Genomic DNA, 24,817 nt, shown 5'->3' on the forward strand with positions numbered 1-24,817 from the left:
GTAGTTAGGTGGGTAATTACTTACAATAACTTATAGCTGACATCCTATTTCTTTTTTTTTTTAAGATTTTATTTATTTATTTGACAGAGAGAGATCACAAGTAGGCAGAGAGGCAGGCAGAGAGAGAGAGAGAGAGAGAGAGGGAAGCAGGCTCCCTGCTGAGCAGAGAGCCAGATGTGGGACTCGATCCCAGGACCCTGAGATCATGACCTGAGCTGAAGGCAGCAGCTTAACCCACTGAGCCACCCAGTTGCCCCCATCCTATTTCTTAACAATTGTCCTTCACCCGTAAGAACTCCGCTATTTCTGTGGGATTTGCAATCAAACAGGTCTTGGAACTGTTGGATGCCACTATTTTAAGGAAAACTTGAGGAGTTTATAGAAAGAATGATGTAAAAAGATCAGAAAGGGGGCTTTTGAGTCATGAGTAAACCATGCACAACCAAAATACAAGTCAGTGCCAATCCAAAATCCCTCTGTTCTTCTACACTTCCCAACTTTCTCTTGCAGTTAGATTGGGGTCCAATACCTGAGGTCTGGCCAATGAAATGAACAGGCACAAGTAACAAAAGCCATTTTAGGCCCGACCCTTAAAAATACTGCATGAAATCCTCCGGGCTTCTCTTCTCACACTACCGTGACCTTGGAGGCTGCAAGTTACAAAGAGTGAAGTTAGATGTCCAAAAAAGATGTTTTTATTGTATTAAGGCACGAAGATCATGGGCTAATTTGTACTGCAACACAACCAAGCCTACTGTGACTACTAGAGATCCCAGCATTGGAGGAGAAAAATGGTAGCCTCGAGGCAATGTCACAGCATCAAAGCTAACAACTGATAAGTCCATTTCAGGGGAATTGTTTTACTGTCCCTTGAGATTTGGGGAGACTTTCTACGAGATACATGAATCATTTTAAAGAAATCAATTTCCAGGTTTTCAACTTCCATACATCTTCTTGCCTAAAATTAATCAGCCTACAACTAAGCCTTCTTTCACAACCCTTCTGCCCACTTGGCTAAAGAAAAGTATATTCCCTACACATCTCAGATCTTACTCTCACTTTAGTTATTATAAAATGTATTTTAAGCGATAAAAATTTTTAAATATCAACTTATATGCAAGGGATTGTTTTTTCAGTCCTTTAGGAGATGGACCACTACTATAGATTGGTATGTGGAAAGGAGGAACACTACCAATTTATAGACCACGTAAATCAATTTAGAGTTATAGAATTTATAACCAGAAGTCAGACAGCCAGAGGAAAAAAAAAGTCAATGTTCAGGACTCATTAATGGGCCATCCTGAAGTTAACTACTCAGATGATCAAAGTGGCTGAACCAGGAACTAGTGGAGCAAATGATAGTTACTAACTATTGAAAATGAGTGCTCACAAACCCCAGGGGCTCCTTGAACTCAACGTTGGTGGTGTGGCTGTCCTCTGCGAGAAGACTAACCAAATGTAAGTTCTTTGCACAAATTAGAAAAAGGCATCTCCTTCTAGAGAACTGGCAAAACAGGGCTCCCTCTAGGTTGTTCATGAAACACTATCATTATGTGTTGATGGTGTTGAGGAAAATTGTCATTTAATCACAGCAAAGAAAAAAATGTGTATGCAAGGAGGGGTGGGGACGTTGCAGTGTTAGACTGTGAATAGGATGAGCTCTCGTTATAGGATGAGCTCTCGTTTAACACACAAAAAAGGTATTGATTCCTATTTTACAAAACACTGCAAATATTTAACTAAGAGGAATAGAGGGGAAGGGAAGGCAAAGGAAGGCACAGCCTGGAGAAAGTGTGTGGGGTGGACATACATGTGAAAAAGAATATGTTTTACAATTGGATTTGTTTTTCGTTTTTTAAAGATTTTATTTATTTATTTGACAGATAGAGATCACAAGTAGGCAGAGAGGCAGGCAGAGACAGAGGAGGAAGCAGGCCCCCTGCCAAGCAGGAAGCCCGATATGGGGCTCGATCCCAGGACCCTGGGACCATGACCTGAGCCGAAGGCAGAGGCTTTAACCCACTGAGCCACCCAGGGGCCCCTGATTTGTTTTAACAGCTTCCAGTGGGTAATTCTGAAGGGCAGAAGAGAGGTCTAGAGAGAATTTAGAGTGCTTCCATGTGAGGATCTATGAAACCCTCCCAGAAACTTCTCTTCAAGTAGTAGGGATAAAAATTATTCTTCAAGACTTTAGTTTTGGGGGATGGAAAAGGGAAAGCAAAGAGCATGTTTGCAAGTACAGAGGCAGGCCTAGCATGTGTTCATGTTACAAACTCTTCAATACTGTTAATACCAATTATCAAATTGTCCATATATACTGGCACCAGCAGTATACGAAAATGGTATACATTCTCCATTATCTTCCATGACCCTGGATATGATCTCTTGGTTTTGTGGGATTTTTTTTTTTACTTGTTTGTTGTAAATTTGACAGTTAAAAATTTGCATGCCACTGTCATTTTAATTTGCATTTAATGACTTCTGAAATCATATTTGCTCTTATAAATTATTCTCTTCTTCTTCTTCTCTTATAAATTATTCTTATAAATTCTCTTGTAAATTATCTTGCCCCATATTGCTAAGCCGCATTTATCTTATTACTGATTTGTATGGATTCTTTCTGGAGAAAGAATATTAACTTTTTATCATTCACATTTTGTGAAAATAACTTTTCCCTATCTCTTGTTTGCCTTCTGACTTATATTGGAATTTCGCTTTCAAAAAAATCATTTTACTTTCCGCCTCTGGTACTGTATCAGGATTCCTCAAGATTACCCACAATTCCGGGGTGCCTGGGTGGCTCAGTGGGTTAAGCCTCTGCCTTCGGCTCCGGTCATGATCCCAGGGTCCTGAGATCAAGCCCCGCATCGGGCTCTGTGCTCAGTGGGGAGCCTGCTTCCCTCTCTCTCTGCCTGCCTCTCTGCCTACTTGTGATCTCTGTCTGTCAAATAAATAAATAAATCTTAAAAAAAAAGAAAGAAAGAAAGAAAAGAAAAGACTACCCACAATTCCAGATTACCTGAGTGGCTCATCTTAAGCGTCTGCCTTCAGGCCAAGATCTCAGAGTCCTGAGATAGAGCCCAACATCAAGGCTCCCTGCTCAGTGGCAGCCTGCTTTCTCCCTCTCCCACTACCCCTGCTTATGTTCCCTCTCTCGCTGTATCTCTGTCAAATAAATAAATAAAATCTTTAAAAATTAAAAAAAAAAAAAGACTACCCACACTTCCAGGGATTTGTTAAAAGGATTCACAGGACTCAGCATACAGTTGTATTTGTGACTAAGGTTTATTGCAGCAAAATGATATATGACAGGATCAGCAACGGAAAAAGACAGGTAGGGTCTGGAAAAATCCATGCACAGGCTTCTTATGTTCTCTTCCTTCTGTGAAGGGCCACATCGAGCAGCTTTTTTCTCCAGAAACAAACAAACAAAAAGGCAACAAGTCCAATGCTTCTGCTCAGGGAAATCTTATTACAAACTCAGAATCTAAGGTTTTCACTGAGTGCTATTCACATAGATATGCTCTGCTTCCCAGTCTTTCCAGACTCAGAGGAAAAGTAGGTTCACCATAAATCACAAGGATTGTACAAACTATCTAGGCACCCTTATTAATTAGGAAGCAGTTCAAGTCCCAAGTTTCCAGATGCCATCCAAGGGCTAAACTTCTAAGATGGTCCTTCTAAAGACAGCAGCTTCAGGGCTGCCAGGGTGGCTTAGTCGGTTAAGTGTCCAACTCTTGATTTCGGCTCAGGTCATGATCTCAGAGAGCTAAGATTGAGCCCTGCATCAAGCTCCAAGATGGGCCTGGAGACTGCTTGAGACTCTCTCTCTCCCTCTATCCTTCCCACTTTCTCTCTCAAAAAATAAATATGTTAACTCTTCTGCACAGGTACGATGTTTTCCCAAACCTAGATCACCTAAATGCTCATGTATAGGTGGGTTTCCCATTTAAAAAGCTTCTATTTTATTTAAAGACTAAAACTATCTAAGGCTTATTTTTTTCTATTTAAATATTAAAAGTTGCTTCTTGGATAGCAATTAATATTTTTTCTTGCTTTCTATTTTCTTAACACTTCAGGTTACCTACAAAATGTCTGTATTTTTATAATTGGAAAAGTACAAATATACAACTTCCGGTGAAAATAAAATTTTATTTTCTAATTTCAAAATAAAAATTTGTGTCTCAAAAACAATAATTATACTCTTACATTCTCCTTCATATTGAAGTATTCTGTCTACAATTTTATTCACAATGAAAATTTTTATAAGCGTGAGTTAATGCTTCAACACCTGTGTTACACCTGAGTAAAGAATATTGGTCTACAGAGCGTCTGCCTTCAGCTCAGGTTATGATCCTGGGATCCTGGGATCCCGGGATCAAGCCCCTATGTCGGGCTCCCTGCTCAGTGGGGAGACTGCTTCTCTGTCTCCTGCTCCCCTTGCTTGGGCTCACTCTGGCTCTGTCTGTTAAAAAAATAAAATCTTTAAAAATATATATTTAAGGGCCCCCTGGGTGGCTCAGTTGTTAAGTGTCTGCCTACTGCTCAGGTCATAATCCCAGGGTCCTGGGATAAACCTCACACCCTGCTCCCTGCTAATTAGCAGGGGGCTTGCTTCTCCCTCTCCCAATCCCCCTGCTTACGTTCCCTCTCTCACTGTCTCTCTCTCTCTGTGTCAAATAAATAATTATTTAAAATATATATGTATTTTTTAAAAGAATATTAGCCTACAAATAAGTAATCATGTAAAAAAAAACAGTTCACCAGTGCGTGACTACCACAGACCATGCATACATGCTTAGAGTTGAAAAGAAGATGATCATCAGTGAAGTTTGGCTCTCAGAGACTCCTGAGAACAAGTTGCTTCTAATACTTGCTTTATCATTGAAAATATTATGTAGGTGATAGTTAAGTGATCCACTGTGTTCAGTATAGACCTAACCCTATAAATGACTGAATTAATCACATCCCAGAGATACACTGATGTTTTTACTACTAGAAGTCTTTCACATGAAACAGCTAATAACAGGACCTCTATAAGAAAAATGGAAATAATCTGAAAGTTTCAGGAAATACCAAGGTAAATATTATATTCTAAGTACACATATAAACATTTCTATACATATAAATTATTAAATATACTCTCCTATAAAACAAAATGTCTTATATCAAAACATGTTTTTAATATTTACATGTATGCATTTTTTAGCCTGAGAGTAAACACAAGGTTCTGGAGTAGAGATCAGAGTTATTCTTACCTACACCAAAAAATGTATACCACTTTTCCCACACCTAATATGTCACAGGCATCCTATAGCGAGCCAGTTGGTTAGGCCTGTATATACAGGGGTTGAATCATAGGGAAGGGCCCCAAAACTATCATAGCTGCCCAAACGCTACTTTCCCAGAGAAAGGCAGAAAAAAAGCTAATCTTCCTAATGGAAGCAAATTCTCCTTAGAAGAGAGAAGGTCTCAGAGTTCTTACCCTTTGGAATGTAAATAAATGTCTCTTGAGGGAAGATTAACTTCACAGGGTTTACAATCTCAATCTTGAATGTGTCTCAGGCTCTGAGTTTTATAACCCTTTGAAAGAAGAAACAAACTTCCTGGGCATTCTCTAACAATCTAATCTCTTAACAATCTTTTAACTTCTAAGTCTTGCCCTTTAACCCAAGTTCTAGTTTTCTTGGCTTACAAAGCTGTGACCATACAGAAACATGAAAATATATACTTCGTGATTAATACACAGTAAAATGAACCAAAACATTTATATTTGCAGCCCTTGTCAATATCTGACACCTCCTAAAATATTTGACACCATTTCTAGAGAGCCCTAGGGAATTCCTCAGAGTTGCCCCAGAAGCCTCTTTTGAGGGGGGCATTTAGAAGTGCAGAGTGAGCAGAACTCTGAAACCCCAATTCCTGCTTCAAATACATCCCATCTGCTCTCAAATTTGGGGCTTCCAATGTTTTTTGAAGATAAGGCGCTCTCTCTCTCTCTCCCTCTCTCTCTCTCTATATATATATTTGAAATCCCCTTGGCAGGGGTGGTACCCACCAAAAACTCCTGGGCAACCTAAATAAAAATCCTGTCTTATAAAAACACACATGGTTTCATTTATGTCTACACTTAAATTTTCTTGATGTGGTGCTCTTATTTGCATTAATGTGAAACCTAATGAAACACAGAACACCACAAAGTTAATCAATTATTTCTGGGGCTCCAGATATAGTTCACAGGTACTCAGAAAGTTCCTGATGTTCTGCTTGTTGATGTCCTATGTATACAATGCCACTTGAAAAAAAGTACCTAAACACTAGTAGTGTCTTCCATGAAAGCACTGCCCTATGCAGTATCCTGTTTTCTATTACTGATCCTCCCTAAACAGTGCTGTAATTCTCTTTCGGGAGGGAACCAAAACCTCTGTTGCTCACAAAAATAAGAGGTGCCCTTTTCATGGGACTCAGAGTTCAAGGAGCAGCCACTGTACTCTCATATCCACCACCCCAGTTCCTCACTTTTCTACTTCCAGGTAACCCAACATAAAACTTCCTCCCCCTCCCTTCACCTCTCTTCCCCTGCACTCACCACCATACAAAAAGACTGAATACAAATAGATGCCTCAGACCCACCAGTTCAGGCACCCAGATTGCAATTCCCACACTGACACATGGGAAGATTCTAGAGACATTTATAAAAATTCAATATTAAGGTTATACGTGCTAGTCCCTAAATCTAAAATAATACGCTATACAGCACTTCCAAAATTTTACGTTTCTCTACTGCATTTTTTTAAAGATTTTATTTATTTGAGAGAGAGAAAGCAGAAGCAGGAGGAGCAGCGAAAGGAGAGGGAGAAGCAGGCTCCCCACTGAACAGGGAGCTTGATGGCAGGTTTGATTCTAGGACCTTGGAATCATGACCTGACCCTAAGGCAGATGCTTAACTGACTGAGCCACCCAGGCGCCTCTTAACTATTGCATTTTCCAAAGGTTAGACTGGGTGGCTCAGTCGACTGGGCATCTGTCTTCAGTTCAGGTCACGATCCCAGGGTCCTGGATGGCGCCCTGTGTCAGGTTTCCTGATCAGTAGGGAGTCTGTTGCTCCCTGTGACCCTCCCCCCAGCTCAGGCTTCTGGTAGCACCCGCACAGACACGCGTGCAATCCCTCTCTCTCAAATAAATAAATAAAAATCTTTAAAAAAAAAAAAAAAAGGAAAAAAAAAAAGGACAGACTTATTGTCAATTCATATATCTTTACTTAAGGGAAAAAAAAAATCTCCTGGGATTCAAGAAACCTGAGTGCTCATTGCACCTCTGCTTGTTGTGTGAACTTAAGCTAGTAACTTAACTTCTTTTGGCCTGGTTCTCATCTCTAAAAGGGCAAATTGCCTATTCTCAGAAGTGATCCAAGTGGGATTCAGAGTTTTCATATAATTATTAACTCTCCTGGGACGCCTGGGTGGCTCAGACGGTTGGCGTCTTACTTGGCTCAGGCCTTGATCTCAGAGTCCTGGGATAGAGCCCTGCACCAGGCTCCCTGATCAGTGGGGAATTTGCTTCTCCCTCTGACCCTCCACCACGGTCTTATTTTCTCTCTCACTCTCTCTCTCTCAAAAAAATAAAATCTTAAAAAAAAAAAAAAAAGAATTAACTCTCAACACTTCTATATCCCTGCAAACCTGATGAAGGGTACACTGTTATGTATAATCTACCTGTCAAAAATTCTGCACTGTACTTCTTTCCTTCCCCCATTTCTAATGGAAGTTCCCGTGTATAGAAGACAGCAAGATCAGTACAGAAAAGAACATTCTAGAAGTGTAGGCCAAGTAAAAAGACAACATACCGTATTTTAATCAATTCTGCAAATCAATTGCCAGTTACAAAAAAAAATTAACAAAAGTAATTTTGGTCCCCATCGCCTTCATTTTTCTGCCACCTCTACCCAAAAAAGATTGGTTGGTGATATGAAAGGTAAGACAAGAGAGAATCACTGAACCATAATGATGTGACCGACCCCATGGTTCATTCGATCAATATTTGAGTGCCCAACTACCTGGCATTAAGCTAAGCACCAAGACAACGCCCAAAGGCTAAATTTTGGGGCGAAACAGAGAAATAAACACTGAAGTGGATCATCTGGGGTCCTCACGCCCTACACGCTTCACGAAGCCTTCCTTGAAGGCATTATCCTGACTTGATGGATTCTACAACTGCGTCGACAGGAGAACTGAGGTGAACAGAATTCCCTCAGAATAACCGAAAGCCATTGGTGTCTCCGCTCCCCGAGGAGGATCCAAGCTGAGAACACATCGCACTTCAGCTGGCCTTGTCCCCAAGCACGTGTCACACGACAGCGAGGAGCGGCTCCCCGCCACCCCCCGGAATGTGATCTCAGGAGTCCCAAAGCTCTTCCGGATTCTGTTTCCCACAAGCTGATTCCAGGAGTCACACGGGACCATCGTCCCCAAGCTCCGAGGGAGTCCACAAAGTGCTATAAAACGGCCATAACTTTAAATCGCAGCCCTAAATAAAGTTCTGGGACAGGTGTCTGGTACCACAGCGTGTCTTATTAGACATCAGGTGTCATGCTTGGATTAGCACGTGTGTCTCTAACCGAAAGTCTGCGAAACAGTCAGGATTTCAGAGCTTCGGCCAAAGTGTGCTCTTCGAGAATCAGCGTCCGCGCGCCGGAGCTCCCCCCCACCCCGCTCCCCCGCTCCGAGTAACGAGAACAGGGAAGGAGTCGAGTCCGACAGGAGTTCCCTCGGCCTCTCCCCCGTCCCGCAGAGCTGTGCTCGGAAGTCCGCTCTGCAATGCGGCCGGGGCACCTTCTCAGAGTGTGTTGAACTCGGGACATGAGGCAGGGCAGGGGGAAGGGGCCGAGGCGAGCCCAGGACGACCGCGCTGGGGCGCGACCTCTCCGCCCCCGACCCGGACGCCGAGCAGGGTGACCCCGGGGCGGCCGAGGTGCGGGGCCAGGCACACCGGGGGGTCACCGAGCGAGGGCCCCGAGAGGCGGGAAAGGCCACAGGGTGGGCTGTGGGGGCAGGAGACGCTACGGGACAGCGCGGGTGCTCGCCCCACGGCGCCGCCGGAGGGGGAGACCGCGGCCGGAGTCCCCTTCGCCGCCCGGACCGCGTCTCGGAGGGTACCTGACTGCGGGCGGCCGGTCCACAAACCCCTCCCGCGGCCCGGGCCGAAGAGAAGGCGGGTTCTCCGCAGAGCCGCGACCCTCGCCAGCGTCGCCAGCATCGCGCGCCTCTCAGATAGCCTAGTCCCGGCGTGAGGAGAGAGTGCAGCGCGCGCCGCCCGCGGCCCGCCGCCACAGGGGGCGCCCGTGAGCAAACCAGGCCCCGCCCTCCCGCCTAGTGGGCGGGGCCTCGCCGGGCAGTGCTTGCGCCGTTAGTGCTTTCCGGGCGGCTGCTTCCAGTTCGTGCAGTGGTTCGGTTTGTCGGTCCCGAGCAGGCCTTTGTTTGCTGCAGCCGCGTTCGGCTTTTGACCTTTTTCTTTCTCTTGCCTTTATTTAAATCTGCTTGATCTCTGCCCAATTCAGTAACCCACTTCTACCGTGCGCCTGCCAGAACCTTTGTGAGGCCGGAACCAATATGCTGTGCCTCGATGGCGGCCGGAGGACTGTTTTGGCCCGGACCACCAAGTCTGTGAGAAGGGTTGGTCGGGACAGTTCCGGCGGGAGAAGGCGGCGGTGAGGTCCTCGTCTTCGTCTCCTGAGATGCACCGACAGAGTTTTCGACCCCCGACTCCTCCCTACCCCGGCGCGGGTGTAGGAGGTTGGGGTAGCGGGAGCAGCTTCCGGGGTACCCCGGGCGGAGGCGGACCGCGGCCGCCCTCCCCTCGGGACGGGTACGGGAGTCCGCACCACACGCCGCCGTACGGGCCCCGGTCTAGGCCCTACGGGAGCAGCCACTCTCCGCGACACGGCGGCAGCTTCCCGGGGGGCCGATTCGGGTCTCCGTCCCCTGGCGGCTACCCTGGCTCCTACTCCAAGTCCCCCGCGGGGTCCCAGCAGCAATTCGGCTACTCCCCAGGGCAGCAGCAGACCCACCCCCAGGTAATAATAGCCAGCGTTTGCCGAGCTCTTACTGTATGGCAGGCATGGTACTAATAATAATCCCTTTACACGGGTTATTTTGTCTGATCCTCTATGAGGTGAGATACTATTGTTGGCCCTGTTTTGCAGATGAGTAAACTGAGGCTGAGAGAGAAGTTAAGTAACTTACTGTAGGTGAGCGTAGGCAGCAGAGCACTTGCGGTTTCTCGAGCCCGCGCGCTTTGGACTAGGACACCCCGGTGCCTGCGCACACTTCCCTGACTCCTGTTCTTGCCAGCGATCGTGCCGGTTCGCCGGGGTAAATTCCCTCCGACGGGTAGAACGAATGACCTCCCAGCGTAGAGCTCTCTGGGTTGTAGGGTTAGAGACTGGCGCCGTTTTCCCACTACTGGCCCACTGTTTTGGCGTGGGCGGGTGGGGGGAGGGGAGCTTCGGACTACACCGGCTTCTGCTCCACGTCTTCTAGGGAAAAATCGGTGCTTTTTGGAAGTTTCCCGTTACTCTCCGTGAAGACAGGAGGCCGAGGGAGTGTTTCCGGTGTGCCTAGGATTCGTGTGATTTAAAACTTAAACGGTTTTCTGCTTTCCATTGTGCTAAACCAACCCCACCCCTTTTGAGTCTGGAGCTAAGTAGATAAAATTGCATAGGATGGAATTTGGAAGCCGCAGGGTTGAAGCACAGTTCGTTATTTCATCACCAGTTCTGCAGAGTTGCTACATTAGAAATCAGAAAGTATTTGAGCTTTCATAATGGAATTATTAATAAACGAGTATGTCAAATTGGCTTAAATACTTTTACAAACAAAAACACTAGATTAAAAGAAGAATGGACTTTGCAGTTGAACATGCTTGAGTTCAAAATAACTTTTAACTAGCAGTGTGATCCCCACTAGCTTTAAAAAAAAAAAAGTGCCAATTATCTCTACAAAACATTTTTTTAACTGATGATTTTTTTTCTAAAGGGTTCTCCAAGGACATCTACACCATTTGGATCAGGGCGTGGTAGAGAAAAAAGAATGTCTAATGAGTTGGAAAATTATTTCAAGCCTTCAATGCTTGAAGACCCTTGGGCTGGCCTAGAACCAATATCTGTAGTGGATATTAACCAGCAATACAGCAATACTCAAACATTCACAGGCAAAAAAGGAAGATACTTTTGTTAACATTTCTGAAATTCACCCGGAAGCTTCATGTGTCAGGAACATCTTGGACAAAACTTTTACTCCTGTAATTAAGTTGAACCCTAAGATGGTGACTTTGAATAATTAGTTCAGTCTTCTTGGTATTTTTCATCTTATCAAGTATTGTTGAGATTAGAGAAGACATACAGTAGAGTAATTTGCAATATTTAGCTCTTTGGAAGTGCCTACCACATTTTAGAAGATTCACAGTTTCCAAATATTTAACGTTCATGGTTATATAATGGACATTTGTCTTTCAGTGGTTTTCCAATGTTTTAAAATAAAACATTTCGTCTTTTTAGATATATTGTGGTTTTGTCATATGCTAAAGAAGTAGAATTATTAAAATATTGCCTGTAATCACTTGCTTAGCATTCATAGGTAAATATTTTGCATACTACTTTTGAAAATGAAATAAACCATCCTTAGAGATACAGACAGTTATATATTTGTTCACAGGGAAAGAGGGTGAATGAAGAGAACAGAAAAGAATTCTATTCATATTTATTATAACCATTGTTCTTTGTGCATATTTTATGTAATGCTTTTGTAAATGCATTGAAACTTGAAAGTCACAGAAACCCACTTAAAGGGTATTTATACTTTTTATATTCATTTAACTGGAAAAGGCAATGATAGATCATAGCTAGGTTAAAGTGTTCTGTATCTGAATTTCTCAGCATCTCTCTATATTTTGGAGTTATTTTCTCTTGAGCCAAGGAAGATGGGTACCAGCATTCTGAAATCACTTCCTTTGTGAAGAGAACATCTCCCAACACTGTCCATCCCAAGAAAGACCGATTTGTCCTACCTGGATCATGTTTCTGTGTTCCTGAACCAAGCAATGAGGCCTAATTAGCTTGAGCTATGAGCTATGTCTCCCCTATAATGAGACAGGGCTCCACTAGGCCTGCGTGGATTAGAAAAGTGGTTTTCCAAAGGAAGGGATGCTACACGTGTATACCTGAATTAACTATTTCTTCCCAAATATTTTAACAAAACTAAGTCTTCTAACGTTCGGGCTTTTTAGATATTTTGATATCACAACATGATGAAGATAAAGCTAGTTAAAATTCTCTTTAAACATTCCCAAAAAGAAACATCTAAAAATGAAATGGTCACACAACCTGTTTGAGCCATACTCAGTTTCTTACCTCTTGGGTCTCAGAGGCAAAGAAGAAAAGCAGAGGGAAAGAGTTTAGACTAATAGAAGCTCCACAACAGCCAGGACTATTTGTACCAATTAAAAGCTGGATGAGTTATTTAACTTCTCTATGCCTCAATTTTTTCATATGTAAAATGAAAATAGTACCCATGTCATAGAGGTGTTGTGTTTGAGGATTAAAAGGGTTTATATGTGTGCAACTCTTAGGCCAGAGCCTGGCACATAGTAAGCACTCAATAAATGGTAGCTATTACTTTCTCATTCACCCCTATAAAGCCTCAGGTGCTAGAATGATGTCTGGGGAAATAGTAGGTGCTTAATAAATATTTGGTGAATGAATGCAAGCATTCTGATTATAACTACTGTATTGCTCTGCCTTGTCTCCTGTTATAAAAGGAATAGTAAATTAGTAATTTTCCCCAGTATTTTAAAGGAAATGTCTTTATTCTCTAACGTCTTTCCCAGATGATTTGAGGTCATGAAGTGTGATGAAAATTAGAGCAAATGGAATACTTTTGTAAACCTTTTAATGAATTTTAGAGGTAAGAAATACTATCTTTAGGAAGTGGCATTTGGAAATAATTATTAAACCACCTCTTAGAGATCACTGGCTTATTGGCAAAGATGAAAAAGGAAGTGAGAAAGGATTTTGTGCCATTGTATTCATTGTATTCATAGTGTATTTGGAAGATATACAAATTGTAACAGTTCTAATGGTTTACGTGCATTTTATTTCACTGTAAGTATAATATTAAATATTTAGTTAAATGTAAAATTTCTTTTTTGCTAAGTCACCAACATCCACTTCAGAGCCGAGCTTTTCTGACTTTGCTGAGAGAAACTTTTGACCTCAGGAAAGGTGCATTACTGTTTGGCTCTAGTTGGTAGTGTATTCAGTTAACAAAATTCTTGTGACATTGTTAATTTGGTTTGTTCCTATTATTAGTTTATCTTTGTTTAGCTGAATCAAAGAATTGATCATTCTTTAAAATGAAAAATAATTGTTTTTTAGTGTTCCAAAATACACGTTTACCTCCATAGAAATGCTATATAACTTAGAAAATTTTTCGGCTAAGTATGCATCTTAAATATTCAGGTAACTCAAGAACAGAAGTTGCGTCTTCAGACAAAGGTATGTGTACTTCTGGGAGTCTTCAACCTTCTAAGGGAAATGCAGGCATAGAAAACATTCCAGATCCCCAGTTCCCATATATGTATACTCTTTGTTAAAATGATCTGTCTAAAGAACATTTCCATGTTCAATGGATTATGCCAGTTCTCTTTACCTTCTGTGTTTTCATTGTAACCCTCTCCCACTTTACATAATAAAACTATGACAAGCATGTGTATTATAATAACCCTAACAATATTTCAGGTCCCACATAGTCTTATAGAACCTTGCACTACCCCATCACCATCAAGATGTGGAGTTACAGCCCTTCCCTTTCAACCTGCTCCAGACAGACCTTTCTGACTGCCCAATTTAAGAAAGTATGGTAGAAGTTAGTTTTCATTATTAGTGAAGTGTGGTCTTAGAAATGGGTTTATTGGCCCATGTGGAGATGTTCAGAATTCAGATGTGTTGTCAAGTAGGAAATAGTATATAATGACAGTTTTTGTTTAATGGCCTTGACTTTTTTGTTTCCTGACTTCAAAAAACCATTTTTCCTGTGGGTGAATCATGTGAAAGTAAAGCAGAGAACAAGAACATAACATGAAGGTAAAGTTACCTTATTTTAAGGCAACAAATAATTAGATTATTTGCCTCATCTATTTTAGAATATTCAAAATGGGTGCAAAGCATGATGGGTTTGGGTGAATGCTGTTAAGCAAGCTATTTTTACCATTCTCCATAACAGTAAAGAGCCTGATAAATATGTCTCAAACCTGTCTCAGTAGCATAATTAGCATGGTTTCAAGGAGGAAGAAGTAAGAAGTTCCATGTTTATTTCTGATATGCTAATACTAGATTTTCCAGTGAAAAGATCCCATATCAAAGGTAAGTTCATGATGGTATATTTTTCAGATTCTTAGGAGAAACATTTTTATTAACCTTTGCCAGTTCATTATCATATTCTGTAAATCCATATTAATCTTTTACCTAGCTCAGCTGCCTTCTTTATTTCCTATTTATTCTTTCTTAACATGTATTTAGGTTTAAGTTAACATAAACATTTTTTTTAAAGATTTTCTTTATTTGACAGAGATCACAAGTAGAGAGGCAGTCAAGAGAGTGAGGGAGAAGCAGGTTCCCCACTGAGCAGAGAGCCCAATGCAGGGCTTGATCCCAGGACCCTGGGATCATGACGTGAGCCAAAGGCAGAGGCTTTAACCTGCTGAGCCACCCAGGCGTCCCCCATGTTAAGATAAACATATCTTAACGGGTTTTGTTGTAAATAAGACATCTAATAGTCATCAGTATACCTTGCATGTTTCCAGAACTTGCTAGTGATTCATTATCTTTTTTGCTCCTAATTTCCATGATCTAATTTTTCATCTAATCTAAGACACTATTGTATGACTCACTATTACATACCACTTAGTAAAAACACTGCCCAGTAAATTATGCCATCAATTTTTTTTTTTTTAGATTTTTTTAATTTATGTATTTGACAGACAGAGATCACAAGTAGGCAGAGAGGCAGGCAGAGAGAGGGGGGGAAGCAGGCTCCCTGCTGAGCAGAGAGCCCAACATGGGGCTCGATCCAAGGATCCCGAGATCATGACCCGAGCTGAAAGCAGAGGCTCAACCCACTGAGCCACCCAGGCACCCCTATGCCATCAATTTAAGATGCATCCCAATTTCAAAAATGTTCAGATGTGTGTCTTAGTTTGATAAGATACTGCAAACAAAAATCATAAAAGCAGAACATAAACTCAGGTGTAGGTAAATGGAATAAATATTCCCAAAATATGTACTAGGACATTGTGCATTTAATTTTGGAAAACAAGTTTAGTTATAATTAATTCTTCCTTTTCAGATATTTATATACATCCTAATTTCTATTAAAAAACATGATTGTTTTTCAGACGTAAAATTTCTAATCTATATAGAGTTATTCTCAAGAAATCTATGCTATTTCCAGTTTTGTAGAGGGTGTTTTTTACTCAGTTGTGTCTTAATTTTATGCTCTATCAGCTAGATGAGTAAGTGAAAAAGTTACAGATAAGTCTTACTAAACATCTTTGGTTAACTTTCCAAAGAATTAAGGAGAATGGCTTGAACAACAAGGTCTTTAGTGAGAGTGGTTTTCTTTTTTTTTTTTTTTTTTTTTTAATATTTTATTTATTTACTTGAGAGAGAGAGAGCGAGTATGAGAGGGCAGAAGGTCAGAAGGAGAAACAGACTCCCCACTGAGCAGGGAGCCCGATGTGGGACTCGATCCCAGGACTCCAGGATCATGACCTGGGCGGAAGGCAGTTGCCTAACCAACTGAGCCACCCAGGCGCCCATGAGAGTGGTTTTCAATTTTTTGCTTTCAAAATTGAAGAAACCTCAATCAGATTGTCAATTAAAATTATTAAAAATAATTTGATGACAGCTCAGTTTATAATTTTGGCATATAACTTAAAAGGAGTCCAGGAATTGAGTAGCATCACTATAACAATTCTTTCTGTCCCTTTTTACATGTGTTTTCTCCACATTTATACCTCAGCATAAAAAGTAATAAAATTGATGTTTTATTCTAGCAATGGCTAGAATTTATCCATGAGTATGAGAAAATGCAGCACCATCCATCTCATTGAGAAACATTTCCAATAAAACTTGTTTTGTGTTTTTAATTTATAAAAACTAATATATTTTTTATTGTTTGAATAATAATAATCCGCACAATGTTCAACACTTGGAGCTTTATAGTTGTTGGAAATGTATTTCTTTAATTTCTAAAAATATTTTTTATTTCAGTAAATATGTATTTCATGTATTTTGGGACAGATGTATAATAAGTATCAGTAAAAAACTTTGAAGCAATACACTATTGCAATGAGATAAAATTACATAGGAGACTACAATGAAGATACAAATTGGGAATAAAATAGCATAAAATTTCTGTTAACTGTTTTAAGGAGTGATAGTGAATATCAAATTGCTGTGATTTATTGATTCAGCTGGATATCTTTGTAATGTACTAAATTTAGCTTAAAATTTCAGTATTACAGAAACTTCCTTTACAGTTTTTAAGATTAGGTAAAAATATTTTTATATTGACTTGACCATGTAGAAGAGGGTATATTACTTTTCAAAATATTTTAGAGAATATTTGACCAAAAATTTTAAAGGTCTCCAGCAGAGAAGGAAGAAAGGAAATACAATACAGTAAACTATAAATCCAAAAGAAATCAGAGAAGGAAGAAAAAATAAAACTGACAGTCCTAAGGAAATCTATCACAATGAATCTAAGAAATATAAAAATTCATTTTAAAGAAACATCAGATTGGATTAGGAAAATGGAATCCATCTATTTGCTTGTTTTACAAAGATACATCTAAAATTAAGAGTTAGAAGGGCCTCTGGGTGGCTGTCACTTAACCGACTCATGGTTTTGGCTCAGGTCATGATCTCAGGGTCGTGAGATCAAGCTACCACATCACACTCCATGCTGGCATGGATCCTGCTTAAGATTCTATCCCTCCCCTCAAATGTGCTCTCTCTCTCTCTCTCTCTCAAAAAAGAAAAAAAAAAGTAAAATGAAAGATCATAAAATGAAGGGTTATAAAAAGATTCAAATTCACAGTGGGAATTCAGCACAGCTCTACCAGGCATGGATATAGCAAGCAGATGTGGAATTTGTAAGGATAGAGAAATGGTGCACAAAACAGAGATTGTAGATATTATATGTATATTTTTTCAAGTACACACAGCATATAATAACTTCTATAAATGCTCTAAATCACCAAGTCTACAAATTTCAAAGATACAATTGATATCCAGACCATGTTTTCTGACCAAAATGTTTGATGAATTTAAAAACAAAAAGTACCCTCCATCAAAGAATAAATAAAGTCCGTGACACAAAAGACAAACTATGATGAATGTTAAGAAAGCAAAAGACTATTTGGATAAACTAAACAAAAATTGGTTGGGGGGGGGGATATATAATATTAACATTTGGTATAACATCAGAAACTCTGCAAAAAAAAAAAAAATGACTACAGTAGGAAAACAACAGTGATAGAATCACCAAGAAGGATAATGCAATAGTGAAATGAAATAAATCTTCATTATTGCATCACCCTTCATTTTTTTATTGCATTGCCCCAGTCATGTATCATATTTCAAGAAGGTATAAAAGAAGTCTAGAGAACACTATCCATGTAAAGTTTTTAAGCTTTCATTGAGCACAGTTAGGAATTTGTCATTTTTTATTTTGTGTTCATATGGCAAAGAAAAAATTAACAGGTTTTTCATGATTGTTAGACAAATGAGCACTCTGGGTTCTAACCCTAACTATAAAAAATTTTCAGTTGACACTATCCTAGAAAATTTTTTTCAAATTTAGGAATCAATGAATGAACATACATTTCTAAGGACAAAAGGAAATACATCATCTAGTTAGTCATCCAAAAGAAAGAACTTCATCACACAATACTATGTCATAAGAACACCTCTTGGGTTTGTTTATCAAAATTTATATGATGAGTTTGTGAGACAAACTTTAAAGGAAGGTGCATATTCAAAGTTGATTGAAATGAAGTAAATGATATAAAAGTGAAAAATCTATTGGACTGACCATTCTAATTGGTGTTTACACATCTAAAAGTGAAAATGTTTTGCAATTATGAAGCACAGAAGATGGCCATCCTCTTCCAAAATGTGACATCAGAGTTTAAACTGTATTGCATTTTGAAGATTCAAGTGTAAGAAGAACCAAAAGGAATACTAATTCAGAGCCCATTAGAGTTATACTTGGAATCTGGCGTCAAGATTTATGCACTGAATATGTTCTAGGCTTTGGGACAATTAAGGAATGTCCATTGGATTCGAGGTACATTACCCAATATCTCATATTTTAGTACCATGAAAACCAGGGAAATAAAAACTGGATTTGCTATGTTTATATTTTTATTCTAATATCTAGTAAAGTTGTGTCTCACTGTATATTCTGTACATTTTGCTGACTTAAAATACTTATAAAATTAAAAGGGTCTTTTGGACCCAGATGACAAATGACATTTATCTTTTTTCTGAAGATTAAGATGAAGAAATTACATTGCTACTGATAGAGGGTTTGAGAGTCACTCAAACATAGTATGACCAAAGCATTTGAAAACAGATGAAATGAGTAATTTTTTAGAAAGGGCCATGATCAAAATTGACTCAAACAGAATGGGAAGCCAGAATAAACCAGTAGGGGTGAAAGATACTGAGTTGATCATCATTCTCCCCATGAATGGACACCAGACTTACCAAGTCTTCATGGGACACATTAATGCCTGTATCACAAAAACTTACTAAAAAAAAAAAAAAAGAAGGAGAAGAGAAAGTATCGAACACAGCCTACAATCTTCATAATAACTTGATCTCAGGCCTGGCCAAGGACTATAAATGGAAACTGTAGTCTTTAACTTACGAACATAGTCGTTAAAAATCTTAAATAAGGTCACAATTCAGCAATTACGAAACAAGAGAAAAGTGAAGAAAAAACTAAAGGGTGTATGTCAGGATTGCAGTGATGCTTTGGCATCTGAAAATTTGTTTCTGTTACACCTGATTGAAGGAGAAAATCTGTACTAATAACACACTAACGAAGACAAATCATTTCTTAAAATTACACAAAAGTCTTTGAGAAGTGGGAACTCCAAAAGAGACCTGAGGTATGAGAGTTGTAAAGGAAGAGAAACTAATCCTATTGCAGATGACATCTGCGTACAACTGCAAGGGAGGCAAACTTCTGAATTAACTGCTCTGAATCCAAGAGCAATACAGAATTACAGCATTACATCAATCAAAGATGACAGGTAAAAATGGCGCCTCCTCTATAGCAAGCTGCAATCAATCTTGTAGGGGGAAACTACAGAGAAAACTGCAAAGCATTTTTGAAGAACTTTTTAGAAAACATGAGTAAATGGAGAGTTTATTCATGGATGGAAAGACAATATTGTAAATTTGTCCATCCTTAAATTATAAATTCAATCCAATAAAAATCTCAATCCTTACAGACCTTGCAAAATGATCCAGATATTTATATGGAAGAGGAAGTGGTCAAGATTCGTCATAATAATGTTGAAAAATGTAAGCAGACTTGCTGTGCCAGATAAAGAAGCTTGTAAACATAATGGCTGGTTGGCGCAGGAATAAAAAGACTAATGATACAAAAAAAGAGACGTCAGAAACACATTTATAGAAACTTGATATATGGTTAAGATAGAATTGGAATTCACTGGGGAAGGGACAGACAAGTGCTAACAAGTCAAAATATTGAGGCTTACAAAAAAGGTAAAAGTGGTTCCTTATGCCACTCAAAAGCAAATTTTAAAGTAAAATGAAGACCCAAATGTGAACAGTAAAAATAAAAATAAACAGAAGAAAACATGGGCAGCAGCATTTTTTTATCAACTGGTAATAAGGAAGGATTTTTTTTTTAAAAAAGATTTTATTTATTAGGGAGAGAGCAAGCCCACAAGCCAAGGGAAGAGAAAGGCTCTATGCTGAGCAGGAAGCCGGTCTCAGGGCTCCATCCCAAGACCCCGGGATCATGACCTGAGCCGAAGGCGGACGCTTAATAATTGAGCCACCCAGGCATCCCCAGGGAAGGATTTCTTAGAGCACATAGGGAAACCATATAAAATGTTGACGGATTTGACTATTAAAAACTCAACAAATGGCATTATAAACAGTTAAAAGATGGGATTTTTTTTTCTCTCTAAAATAAAGAGCTAAACAAAATCAAAAGGGGGCACGGGGTGTGTGGGTAGCTCAGCTGATTAAGCATCTGCTCTTGGTTTCAGCACAGGTCCTGATCTCCGTCATGAGAGCAAGTGCCGCCTGGGGTTCTATGCTCAGTACAGAATCTGCCTGAGAGTCTTTCCATCCCCTCTACTTTCCCCTCTACTTCTCCCCCTGCTCTCACTCACTCTCTAAAATAAAAATCTTTTTTAAAAGTTGGATTTTTACAACACACATAACAAATTATATCAGAATATATAACAAATTCCTTCAATTCAGTGAAAAAATCAAGCAACTCAATGAGCCAAGAAGACAATTATAGAAGAGCAAATCCATACAGACAATAAGTACATGAGTCCCTAGTAATTAAAAGACTATAAACTGAAGTCGCAGTGAGCTATCACACTGTGCTTTTATGGCAACACAAAGTGTCAGAGCATCCAGTATAAGTTCCCACAAAAAGTATAATAAGGTAGAACCACTTCGGAGAGCATTTGGTAAGACAGCAAAGCTGGAAATGCTCCATAAACCTGAAACCCAGCAAATCCACATCTAGCTATTGTGGAACAAAATTAGATTATAAGTGTTAGTGTAATTCAGACTTGTCTAAAATTGTAGCTGAAATCATTAGCGACAAATCAGTAAAGGTTATAGTAGGAAAGCTTTCTGAGACCGAAAAGTACTTTGGAGAATGCAAATATGTTTAGAAAAGTTTTTTTAAAAGAATATTTGCATACGTTTTATAAATTCTACGGTAAATGTTAAGTGTTTACTCAGAAGCCCAGAGACATTGCTGTAATCTTAGATTTGCACTTACTGTTGTCCTCCAAGGATTATTACATATCAACATGAGGGTATAGAAAAGTAAACTATTAAAAATACTTCTGCAGGGGCGCCTGGGTGGCTCAGCGGGTTAAAGCCTCTGCCTTCGGCCCTGGTCATGATCCCAGGACCCTGGGATCGAGCCTCGCATCGGGCTCTCTGCTCAGTGCAGAGCCTGCCCCCCTCTCTCTCTCTCTCTGCCTGCCTCTCTGCCTACTTGTGTTCTCTGTCAAATAAATAAATAAAATCTTTTTTAAAAAATACTTTTGCATAAAATTTATGTTTACTTAAGTTGTTATAGGTGAATTGGCTCACAAACTTTGTATAATAACCTGCTGACCATGATCTCATTGTTTTTACAATGAACTCAACATAAAAATATATTTAAATCTCTTACTGAATAAAGTATCTGAAAATCTCCCTGGGGAAATTATTTTAAGAAATAAATTAGAGAATTAAAATATGAACTGTCTCCTTCTGCAGTATGTAACCTAGATAAATACTTGAGCTTGTATTTTTACAGAGATACATTCAAGAATGTTCTTTGCAGGGATGTTTGTAAGATCAAAAGATTGGCAATAATCAAAATGACCATCAATAGGAAAAAGATAACTTAAGTAAGTTGTAATTTTGCAAAATGTAATAGAATTCAGCAGTCTAGTTAATTAGAGCTATATGACACAATATTAATGAATCCAAAATAATTTTATGGGGGCGCCTGGCTGGCTCAGTCATTATGTGTCTGCCTTTTGCTCAGGTCATAATCCCACAGTCCTGGGATCAAGCCCCAATTCAGGGTCCCTGCTCAGTGGGAAGCCTGCCTCTCCCTCCCACTTCCCCTCCTGTGTTCCCTCTCTCGCTGTCTCTCTCTCTGTGTCAAATAAATAAATCTTTTCAAGAATAGTAATAATTTTATGTAAAGAAGAGAAAAAAGGTAGTGATAGCCTTTACATGAAAATTTAAAAGTCTGCCAAACTAAAGTAGTATAAAAGCATGAATAAAAGTACGAAATACTCTTCATGATAGTAACGATTTTGGGGTAGGGGAATTTAGGCTTCAAATGAATTTGGGTGGATGGATAGATGAGTGTATTACAAGCTATCAAAATTTGGAAAACATTAAGATTTATTAAGACTGACTATGAGGTATACATGTTTATTTTCCTCATTTCTTCAAAGTATTTCATAATAAAAAATTCATTTTGACCTCTTAACTCATTCTGTAATGCCAGAATCGCCCAAGTAAAAAACCAGACAGATTGCAAGGTAGGAATATTGTACACCATTATCTCATGAACATAAGATGCCAAAATCATCAGCAAAATATTAGCAAATTGAATCTAACAAGGTATTAAAAGAGTCATATACTGTGAACAAGTGGGATTCCAGGTATGCAAGTCTGATTCAGTATTCAAAAATCAGTGTAATTCATCACATTAACAAGCTAAAGAAGAAAAATCATATGATCTTATCAATATATACAGAAAGAGTATTCGACAAAATCCAGCACCCATTCATGATGAGAACTTTGAGCAAACTAGGAATAGAAAGGAACTTTCTCAGTATGAGAAAGAATATCTACAAAAACCTACAGCTAGTTCCATACTTAATGAGAGAAGTAAGTTGCTTTTTTTTTTTTAAAAAGATTTTATTTATTTGACAAGACACAGCAAGAAAGGGAACACAAATGGGAGAGTGGGAGAAGGAGAAGTAGGCTCCCCATGCAGGGCTCCATTCCAGGACCCTGGGACCCTGGGATCATGAAGAGCCGAAGGCAGATGCTTAGGGACTGAGCCACCCAGGCACCCCAGGAGAAAATAAATTTCAGCGAAGATCAGGAACAAGGCAAGGATGTCCCCTCACATCATGGCTTTTCAGTGTACTGGAAGTCCCCCCAAAAAAAGGAAATTAAAGGTATACAAATTGAGAAGAAATTAAACCCTATTCACAAGTAATACTACTGTGTATGTAGAAAATCACAATTAAAAAACCAACAACCGAAGTAAGCAATTATAAAAGGCTTGCAGTATACAAAGTTAATATCAAAGTTAATTCCGTTCTTATTTACAGCAGTGAACAATTAAAATTTGAACCAAAAAATCCACTGGGGTGGGGCGCCTCATTGGCACAGTCGGTTGAGCAGTCAGCTCTTGGTTTCAACTCAGATTATGATCTCAGGGTCGTGAGATTGAGCCCTAGGTCAGGCTCCACACTAAGTCTGGTTGGGACTCCCTCACCCTTTGCCTACCCACCTCCACCCCCTGCTCCTTCTCTCCATCTCTCTCTCTAAATAAATCTTTTTTTTTAAATCCAAAGTGACCTACATTAGCACCTAACAAACAAAAAAACCTCAAGTATAAATCTAACAAAATACATGCAAGATCCCTATGAGGAACACTACAATACTGGTAAAAGCAAAGTAAGTGGGGCTATGCCATGTGCACAGGAAAACTCAATGATGTCAGTTCTTCCCAGGTCCATTTATAGGTTCAATCCGATCCCAATCAAAATCTTGACGTAATTTTGCAAATACTGACAAATTAATTCTAAAGCTTCATTGAATTTCATAGGCAAAAGACCAATTGTAAGGTTAATTATACAAGCAAAATAGCCAACAGAATATTGAAGAACATAGCTGGAGAACTGGCACTATCAGACTTCAAGCCTTCCTACAAAGCTGCAGTAACCAGGACCATGTGGTATTGGCGGAGGAGCAGACAGCCAGGTCAGTGGAGCAGAGTACAACCACCAGAAGCGGACCAGCACAAATATACTCAACTGATCTTTGATAAAGGATCAAAGGCAATTTAGTGGAGAAAGGACAGTCTTTCAGCAAATGGCACTAGAAAAACTGGAAATCTGCAGACCATAGAAAGTGAATCTAGTACACCTTTCAAAAAACATTAACTCAGTTAATCATATACCTACATGTAAAACAAACCTATAAAAGAAGATAACAGAAAATCTAGGTAACCTTGGCTGTGGTGATGACCTTTTTAAATACATTAAAAGCATGATCCATAAAATAAAAAGTAAGTTAAACTTCATTAATATTGAAAATTTCCCTTCAGGACAGTGTTCAGAGAATGAAAAATCAAGCCATGGATCGGGGGAAAACATTTATGAAACAGTGAGATACTGTTATAATGGTTAATCCAATGGCTGAAATCCAAAACACTGAAGACTAAATGTTTACAAGGCCTTAGAGCAACAGGAACCTTCAGGCATTGCCAGGGAGAATGCAGAATGGGGGCAACTTCTTAAAAAACTAAATGATCTCAGACCAAATGATCCAGCAATCATGTTCCTTGGCATGTACAAAAATGAGTTGAAAACATGTCCACGCAAAAACCTGCATATCCGTATCTATAACAGCTTTATTCATAATTGTCAAAACTTAGAAACAATCCCTTACCCTTCAATAGGTTACAAACTGTGGTACATCCATACACTGAAGTTACCGAGCAATAAAAAGAAATGAGTTACCAAGTCACAAGAAGTCATGAGAAAATTTAGAAGCATATTACTAACGGAAAGAAGTCAGTCTGAAAAGCCTGACACCCTACCATTCCACCAATGTGACATTCTGGAAGAAGCAAGACTGTGAAGACTTAAAAAGACAAATGGTCATCGAATTTGGAAGGGGTTGGTGGGTGGAGGGAGGCATAAGTTTCTGAGGCACGGGATGTTT

General features: G+C 39.5%; 2 protein-coding genes across 15 annotated transcripts in view; one reads left to right on the top strand and one right to left on the bottom strand.

Annotated features, from left to right (window-relative positions):
- Positions 1–9,358, bottom strand: part of SUGCT (succinyl-CoA:glutarate-CoA transferase) — a 787,044-nt gene extending 777,686 nt beyond the window's left edge. For 7 of the 14 annotated variants that reach the window (XR_004276715.1, XM_032304179.1, XM_032304184.1 and 4 more), the window contains exon 1: positions 9,156–9,357. Coding sequence is in view for 13 of the 14 variants with exons in the window: in XM_032304179.1 (XP_032160070.1) it covers positions 9,156–9,255 (100 nt within the window). In the remaining variant the exon portion in view is untranslated. Of the gene's footprint in view, positions 1–9,155 lie in introns of all 14 variants that reach the window. The other 7 variants (XM_032304194.1, XM_032304190.1, XM_032304195.1 and 4 more) reach the window with 2 other exon arrangements.
- A 107-nt stretch (positions 9,359–9,465) lies between these two features.
- MPLKIP (M-phase specific PLK1 interacting protein) lies at positions 9,466–13,126 on the top strand. Its single transcript, XM_032304196.1, has 2 exons — positions 9,466–10,072; positions 11,034–13,126. The coding sequence occupies exons 1-2, from the start codon at positions 9,734–9,736 to the stop codon at positions 11,232–11,234; spliced, it is 540 nt and encodes a 179-aa protein (XP_032160087.1). The 5' UTR covers positions 9,466–9,733; the 3' UTR covers positions 11,235–13,126.
- The last annotated feature ends 11,691 nt before the right edge of the window (positions 13,127–24,817 follow it).

This window comes from Mustela erminea, chromosome 11 (assembly GCF_009829155.1).
Source record: "Mustela erminea isolate mMusErm1 chromosome 11, mMusErm1.Pri, whole genome shotgun sequence".
Taxonomy (NCBI): domain Eukaryota; kingdom Metazoa; phylum Chordata; class Mammalia; order Carnivora; family Mustelidae; genus Mustela; species Mustela erminea.